At 33.5% G+C, this 9156-nt stretch overlaps 1 protein-coding gene across 1 annotated transcript; it reads left to right on the top strand.

The window, feature by feature from the left end:
- Nucleotides 1–1360: 1360 nt before the first annotated feature.
- LOC147070369 (royal jelly protein-like protein) lies at nt 1361–8665 on the top strand. The gene is made up of 5 exons (XM_085949952.1): nt 1361–1492; nt 2528–2692; nt 4788–4950; nt 6584–6765; nt 8207–8665. The coding sequence occupies exons 1-5, from the start codon at nt 1361–1363 to the stop codon at nt 8663–8665; spliced, it is 1101 nt and encodes a 366-aa protein (XP_085806078.1).
- The last annotated feature ends 491 nt before the right edge of the window (nt 8666–9156 follow it).

The raw sequence follows: 9156 nt of genomic DNA, 5'->3' as shown, positions 1-9156 counted from the left end.
CAATTACTAAGCCAATAACAACAACTACTCCAGCACCTAAACTACTCAGACCAGATCCAGTAGCATTCATATCTCCGTTCGCACCTACGCCATCTGGCCCTGCCCCTCTTTTGAGGACAGTCTTCGAATGGAGGGAATTGGAGTTTTTGTTCCCGAACAATTCAGCTCGGAATGCGGCCATTGCTGATCAGTCATACATCCGGGGGAATTCGGTGCCAATCGATATTTCAGTGTATTATGGGGCTATTGGTAAGTAATTGAGTATATTATGTTTGTCATTTTTAATATGACACGGTGTACCTATAGTGCACAAACGGACTAAAATAATTAAATTTTATTTTTAATATACCGATTATACCTAGATTTTGTGAGGAGGCTATTTTTTGGCTAAATAGCTTCATCATCAAAAAAATTGTCTAACCGGGAAAACAAAAATCTTCAAAAGATTCAAAACGGTCAATTTTTTTCTGAAAAAGTGATGAATTTTGGTATTGAGACTGGTACTGCACTGACCGTTAATGACATTACAAACATGAACCCTCCAAACCAACCACCCCGCACCACAATCGGTCTTAATCTGGCGTATCACGACACTTTACTTTTTTTTGTGATTTCACCGAGGCTTTGACTGCGACTAGCTGTCATATCGCCTCTTCTCTTCTAGAAGAGGATTTTCCATTTCATTCGGATTCACAATTTTGCAAAGCTCTTCCATTTTACCCACCGCCAGGGCACCTTTTAATTCGTCGACATTCTCATAGATATCCGCAATTCGCAGCTGTACTCTGTGACGTTCATATTTATGGTATTGCAGTGCTATAATGTACAATGTTCTCAAAAACATCACATTCATCTCGGAGCTGCGAATCGTTTCTTCCTGGTGGTGCTTTTAGCAGTGGACTGTAATTTGAGGGTGATGCTGGATTGGTGGATTACGGATCTAAGGTGGGAGGGTCTACACAGGATGCCAGACGCTGACCTTTATGTTGAGAGGGCTGGCACGCGCTGGGGTCGGTTCGATGTTCTAGCACTCGTTGGTATAGTGACTATACCTACACGATTAATTTATTTAATAAAAAAATAATGTTATAATCAAACCACAAGGTTCACTAGTTTTGGCAGAAAACAAGAAAGAGTGGGTGGGGCATTTAATAAGAGATACCGATATTATAACAGATGCGACCTAAACACACTCTATTATAGCATCAATAGATAACAAAAATACATTCCTACATACGGGAACCGTGCACATGAATTTTGGAGCGGTTTCAGATTCCACTACATTAAACTAACCTGTTTGTATTTTCAAGGTGCACCAAGATACTTCTTAACTGTTCCACGATTCAATACTGGACGTCCAATGACTCTGACTACAGTTGCAACTGACATCAGTCGAGGACCAGCTGGACCATTCCTCCGGCCATTCCCTGACTATTCTTGGCACGTCAATCCTACAAAGTGTGAGGGAATGGTATCGGTTTACAGGATCGCGGTAAGTCTGACAAATAATATTATTCTTCTTAGACTATGTCCGCCCAAGAACCCCTGTCGCTCGCCATCTCGTAGCTCTGTCGTATAGTATACTTACATACTGAATTGAACAAAATTCAATGAATTGAACTGCCGCCATTTTTTAAATATTTTCTGTTTTTAATATAGTCTAAACTCTAATTCATTAGGCAAAAAAATAAAAAATATGGTTTATTATGTAAACTTATATTTTTAATTAAATACTTACACATTATTATTACTCAACTAAAAAATAATATTAAAAATTTTTCAACATTGAATTTATGCATTATTTGGTTGTTTGAAACTAAATCCTGCAATCCAGGCTCAAAGTTTGTGGTGTGAATATGCAAAACAGGTGCCATAATATGGTTGTCTGTTAATTTTGATCCTAAGATATTAATGCATATTGTAGAAAATGTTTTTTTCACAAATATAGGTAAGTACTTACTAATAAAGAAGCCATTTGATGAGTATGTTTAATTATATTTAGATATACCTTAAGTGAAAGTTCTTTGTATAATTCAATTAAATTCTTATCACGATAAGATGCTTTTGCTTCCATGCTCTCTTACAAATCTATTCTTTCAAACTGCATATCTACGGGAACAGCACTTTGCACATACGCATACAGTCGTATACAAATATCAAAGTGTCTGACCATTCATTCTTGCCAAAGGATATTTAATTCTAAATGTAATTTTTAATATTCGATATGAAGAATAAAAAATAATACAGATTTAACATAAATCTCGCGGGACACATCAAAAAGTTACGCGGGACATAATTGGCCCGCGGGACACACTTTGTGAATCCCTGACTTTGATCATTCGGTGTGCACTGTATCCATTTTTTTTGTTTTTTACTACTCAAATGTTAAATGATAAATTTATAATTTGGTAAGTTCACTACATATATCTAAATAAATAATTTTGAATTTAAATTCTCAGATACCTATAGTCAATAGTGAATAAAAAGATACATTATAATTAAGCCAATAACATTAAATCATTTTCAGTTAGATCATTGTGACCGCGCGTGGGTTCTGGACTCCGGACGTATCGGGGCGACACAGTATTGTCCACCACAGATACTTCTCTTCGACTTGAAAACAGACAGCCTTCTTCATAGGCACCGTTTCGCTCAGCCACTTTACAAGCAGGCGTCGGTCTTTGTGAACGTGGTAAATATTTATTTTATTTTATTTTTTCCCAAACTTCAAAAGAGTCGCGACCCCCTTTTAAATATTCCAGCAACCTGTGACCACCCACCTCATTCATAAGAAGAAAACTTATTTTAAAATAATCATATTATATAGTTTTACATTTCGATTGTCAACTTTCACATATTCTAACGATTTGTCTATGCTTGAATGATAACTCATCAACATAAATCATCGATCTTTCAGCAATCACCTCAAATTATCCAATTATTCTTCCCAATTATAACATTTCAAAATCCAGTCTTTAGAAACACGGCGTACAATTTCTGACCTTATTTTTATCTTCAAAATAATTAATAACCATAAAGATTCCTACAACCACTGTCTTGCATTAAATTTAATGTACCAAGAGTCAATATTCGTCCCCACATTTTCTCACTTTTATACATTTAAACTAATACCCTTGGGCGCAGGTAGTCTCGTTCGTGACCTTCGTACACGAAATTCGCCTCGTCGTTTTTGAAAGAATATTTTTGTAATATTGTTTGCAAGGTAGGGCTGGTCAACTTTTGTCAGGGATATTCTAATGATGTTTTTAAATTTGTGGTTAGATTACTGATTTGATATTGAGTTCTGATGCGTGATTTGAGGCATACTTTGAGGGGGAGGATATATTTGATGACAATACATAAAAAACCAATTTAGGTTACAATTGTCCGGTGGCTAGAATCTTCAAAGTGATTGTATTGCAGGTTTATTTGAAGAGAACTTCGAACTTCTACTATTATTTTCTACCATACTTTCAGATTCACCTATTAGATAATTATTACATACTTTCATGATTATATTATTATGTACAGATATTGTCAAAATTAAACTTGATTAATTAAAGATGACTTAAATGTAACTTTCACGCATCTCACACAATGCTGTATCAAAGCAGAGATTTTCATGTAAAACTTTGTTTTAAACGAAAGATAGTTTCTCTACAAATTATATGAAGGTAACCAAAAGCAATACATGGATCAGTATTTTAAAGATGAATAGTCACATAAATCAGTGAAAAATGCATGCGTCACGTAAACAAAGCAACAAACTTCAAACCAAAACGCGAACAATCATTTTGTTTTTAGGACTACCAATGGAAGAGATAAAATGGGATTCTAAAATCGAATTGCCTTCATAATTTCTAATACGAAATGCAGATAAGACTACTATCTTGAGTAAAAATTCTTTAACTGACGCCCACGAAGGCTAAATGGTTACCTTGTCAGCTTGTAAAGTCGGGGGTTCGAATCCCGGGTCTAGAAAAATCATTTTTTTATTTTGTGTAATATGTGTTTGAAGCAGTGTATGGACCTAATAGGTTGATTGGTGGCAATTGGCTTTAACATCCATTTCGTTTCTCGTAATAACAAAAATCTGTATACAACATCTATGGAAATCCATAATATGATCTTCTTGGGATCGGACATCGTCATGATTAAAAAAAAAACACTTCACTTTCAATAGAATGGAATTTCAGTCGTCGAGGGTAGGTGAGTCTACCAGAAGTGTTTATTATTTTACCACGTTTTTCTTAGATCGTATTCTTGTTTGTCCGGTGGTTGTTTACCCAGTAAAATCTTGTAATTGATTTTTAACTAACTTCCCGACTAGCTAGACATTTTAAACTTTTAGAATATAACAGAACACGATGCCACTGCATTATTTTAATACTTTTAGCCATCTTAAAGTAGAATTGAATTCATTTTCAGCTAATTTTGTTTTGTATGAAAAGTTATTTCGGAATTAATCCGTAATCCAATCCACTATTATTGGTTGCTAAGGAGGTGGTCATAGCAACTAAATTATTAATATATACATGCGTTAATATGTAAATCAAAATGACATTTCAGTATTCTATATTTGTTTGTTTGTTGCAAAATAGCAAAAAAATGATTTGTTGACAATTGCCTTATTTATCCTAAATTATTAATACATAGAATTGTCAAGTTTGTATGATTCAACAGAAAATTTAAAAACGTGGTATATAAAAAGTTCTTTTGATCTTGTAATTATTTTGTATTAATCTGTATAAAGAAAATACTATTGTCAGTATTATTAATTGTTACAGATAGCCGATGTTCGAGATACTCAATGTAGAGACACATTTCTTTATATAGCCGATGTTCAAGGATTTGGCCTGCTTGTCTATGACCATGCCAGGAACTCCTCGTGGAGAATAGACAATAAACTTTTCTATCCTTTCCCGTCGTCAGGAACACATCGTGTAGCAGGTAAATTTACACACAATTTCAAAATATTTTTTTTATGAATTGGAGTAGACTTTTCACTTTATTTCAATTCAATTCAATTATTATTTTTTTAACATATCGTGGACATTACAAATTATAAGATTAAAACGTTTACAATATGAAGAAGTATTATAAAGAAGAAGAAAAAAGAAAAGTAATAAAAGGGATACAAATGAAAATATAAAAAGAGAACATAATATAAACATACAAAAGCAGTGAAAATACAATTATACATATTATAGAAGTTCAAAGAAGTACATCGAAGTTGCCAAGGAGACTCTATTTTAATAATTTATAAAATAACGTCCACCTAAACTCACTCTGACGCAAGTGGAATATATCAACACCCGAAGCAATTTGGTTGAACATAGTTATCGCCCTCCCAATTATTGGCATTACCAGTGTCAGGTTGGTTCTGTAACTTGGGAAATTAAACAACTGATGCTACCTATTTATAAAATAGTTATCATGGACACACAGGTCAACACTACCCAGAATGGTGGAGTTCTCATTTATACCTCGTATAAGTCGAAAAACATACGTAGCTAAATAAAGATCTCTTCTAAATTGCAGACTGCAGTATGTAAGCATACGTAAGAGAAAGTCAGTGCATATTGTAGGGTGGGACTTGATCATTGAACCTGCATCGAATAATATATTCCAGCCAATGTGCTTTACTAATTAAATAATCTTTACAATACCACATCTGTTTGTATGATTGTCATGATATGTTTTTGTCTTTTGAATCAAGGTCTTTAGAAAGTCCACAAGTCGTATCGTATCCCAGTTTGGTTACTTTTTCAATAATTGGCATTAGGTATCTGTTATAGGGATTGCAATACCGGTTTTTCAAAATCGGTATTCCAGTATGTATCAATACCGAAATACTGGCTTTAAAAATCCAAAATACCGGAATTTTCCGTATTAGGAACGCACACTCGCTTACGTTTTTGGAAATGAATTATAACTTATGTGCTGCTAAAATGCAAATATATTGAGTGAATCCACCAGAGGTGAATAAATAATAAAACAAATTTCACCAAATATATTTATAAAGTAATTGTCGCGATAAATAATCATAATATTATTTCGAAATAGAAAACATCCATGACAAAAATTTTATAATTATCGATGATTGTACAAGCGTTGTTTTTAAGAAGCTTTTCCTGCAGCCGGGACTTATTTGCACTTGATAAACTTTTGAGGGCTTTAGTTAAAATTATCAATATATTCAAATTATTTGTGAAAAATAACTAGTTCTACAATTATGATTAATACATATTTTTAAATGTCAACATAATAAATCTAGGTATGTAGGTTTTCGCTATAAAAAATATTTTAAAAAGATTTTAATAGTTATATTTATTGATAAGCACCTACTTCTGTTTTTTAAATGTTTAAGAAATACCGGTATTCAATAATAAATACCGAAAAACCGGTATTGACATTTTCATTCGGTATTGCAATCCCTAATCTGGTATAGTTGTTAACCATTATTTGTCAAACTCTCAAGCGAAAACAAATGTAAAACTACTTCTATATTGTAGGTATAGTGTTAAATGCTAGTTCAACGCTAAATTTGTAGTTTAATATTTTTCTAAAATTTCTTATTCAGGCGAACAATTCGAGTTGATGGATGGAATGCTGGGCTTGTCTCTTGGACCACTTATAGGTACTGATAGATTCCTCTATTTCCAATCCTTGTCTGCTTTGACTGAGAATCGCGTGGCCACTAGCCTCATCAGGAACTCAACCATCTTTGAAAAGAACTCCAAGGCATCCCCACTTAGTTTCCAGGTATTATTGTCATATTCTGTGTGGGTACATGTGGAAATTCGTGTGATAAGATAATAATAAAAATTGTGGAATAAGTAGTCTACACTAAACTTTGTCAGTCATATTTATTTGTTTTTATTGCTCTAAGCATACAAAGTCTTACAAGCATCCAGGTTCGAATCCTGGGTATGGCAAGTACACAAATGGTTTTTCAATTTGTGTATGAGTCAGAGTATAGACCTAATGGTTGAGAAAGTGGCTGACATACATTTCTCGTAAAAAACGAAATTTGTTAATACAAACCTCCACGCTGTAGAGGTCTATATGAACTTATTAGGATCGGATAAGGTAAAAAAAAACATACAAATTGCAGATTGTATTAGTAAATCTTTAAAATCCAATTAAACCCTTCCTATATCAAAAAATTATAGGTTGTAGATTAAAAATATTCTTCTATCTATATAACACATATCTAAAAGTATCTCTTTAAATCATATAGCATTTTAGATGTTTTATACACAGGGCTCGGAATGGAAAATTTTACGAACCAGAGCGCTCGATAATTTTATGAAAATATTAACGTTGTTATCAAATTGTATATGTATTTTATAAAAATAAGTCTGTTAGATTTTTTTATTATATGACATATCTAGCTAAGGCGGTCAAATTAATATTTCCACGAGACGGAGCGATATTTTGGAGATTTTATGAACCGGACCGGCGCTCTTGTGCGTTCCGGTCCATTTTGAGCCCTGTTTATACATCGAAGAATATTGTTTATGATTACACTTTTGCCTGTTATCACGAGGGATGGTTTCCAATCCTAGTGTCCTAATGAATTTGAATTTACATGCCCATGTCAATTACCTACGTGGTCGCAGCCATGATTTATTATGGATCGAAACCGTTTCCTCGTATCAAGCCTATCAGGCACTACTTTTTTCTTTTAGAATTATTTATAAGCATGTCCTTGCTTTTTCGTACAAGGTGGTTGTTAGTAATTTTGAACAGTCACAAACACCCAGGCTTTGAGAAAAACACATTAATGTTTTTGTCATGACCGGGAATTGAACCCAGAACTCTCGGGTGGAAGGCCAGCGCCTTACCCACTGCACCACGAGAGCCGCCTATCAGGTACCATTAGCGAGGGGTGCAAGATTAGTAAATGCGCTCCCTAAAGACATAAACATTTTCAATGATGTACTTTGCATTTTGTTTTTGAAACATTAATTTTCTGTATAAAATTGTAATTAGTATGTTTTGATTTTATTTTATTTTTTTTATTATTATTATTATTGTTATTAAGAATATTTTTTTCTATATTCTCTTCTTCTCTCATTTGAGGATAATATTTGACTTATAGTGTAAATCTCATGTTGTGTACGTCTTGAATTTAGGTTTTATGCCCACAATGTTTTGTATTCTTAAATAAATAAATTAATTAATAAATATCTACTCCCAGGTGTATACAGGAAGGAGACCTTGCCAGTCAGTAGCAACAGCAATTGACAGTTCTGGAACAATGTACTTCGGTCTGAACGAAGAACTATCGATAGCCTGTTGGCATACATCCAAATCATATGGTGGAGCGAACATCCAAACCATAGCCCAAGACAACACCACGTTACAGTTTGCAAGCGGCGTGAAGATAATCGTCAACCCAAGAGACCAGGACAAAGAAGAACTGTGGCTGAACACTAATCGCTTTCAGAAATACATGACAGGGACTCTGACCAACACCACTATTAACTACAGAATACTGGTTGGTGACGCAAAGCAACTATCAAAAGGTACTGCTTGTGAAATTAAAATAGGATCAAGAGAAATAGGAACTGCATCCATTACCCCAGATCCTGAAAATCTTAGTCCTCAATTTGATGTAGACGTATCTGTGCCTGATCAAGTCAATTACTTGTCATAATCTTTTTAAATTTTAATTAATACCAATACGTTACAGCACAATATTATAAATTATATCAAATTCTACAGGTAGGTTTATTAATTACTCAAAGACTATTTCGGCTGTAAATTATAAGATTATAAGCCTTGTGAGTTTTTTTTATTTGTATCCACTTAAGTATTACAATTCATAGAAAAAAACAGGACCCTCCATCTCGCCTTTACTCAAATAATATATATTTTTTTTTTGCTAATAAATGAGTTTTCATGGTTTCTGTAATAACCAATATAAATTATTCAATTCAAATTATAATAAATTATGATACTTATTGAATAATTTATAACGATAATTATGAGGGGCAAGGAATCCCGTGTATTCACGTAAATAATATTTAATAATCTATTCGAAAGATAGTTAATCATGTTAATACGGTTTCCGTGTAGCTTGTATTATTATCAGCCTCTAAAGTCTAAATAGACCGGAGCCCACTGGAGCGCAGTTCCGGTTCATGT

The sequence above is a fragment of the Rhyacophila brunnea genome, unplaced genomic scaffold (genome assembly GCF_057557595.1).
Source record: "Rhyacophila brunnea isolate RB1 unplaced genomic scaffold, BYU_Rbru_1.0 scaffold_22, whole genome shotgun sequence".
Taxonomy (NCBI): domain Eukaryota; kingdom Metazoa; phylum Arthropoda; class Insecta; order Trichoptera; family Rhyacophilidae; genus Rhyacophila; species Rhyacophila brunnea.
The sequence above is the reverse complement of the archived record's forward strand: the minus strand, read 5'-3'. Positions and strand labels throughout refer to the sequence as shown.

Excerpts from the sequence above, each read along its gene's own strand:
- LOC147070369 (XM_085949952.1), top strand. The coding sequence starts at position 1,361 with ATGACTCTGACTACAGTTGCAACTGACATCAGTCGAGGACCAGCTGGA. Across the intron at positions 1,493-2,527 it reads TATCGGTTTACAGGATCGCG|TTAGATCATTGTGACCGCGC; the intron begins GTAAGTCTGACA and ends AATCATTTTCAG. Across the intron at positions 6,766-8,206 it reads CATCCCCACTTAGTTTCCAG|GTGTATACAGGAAGGAGACC; the intron begins GTATTATTGTCA and ends ATCTACTCCCAG.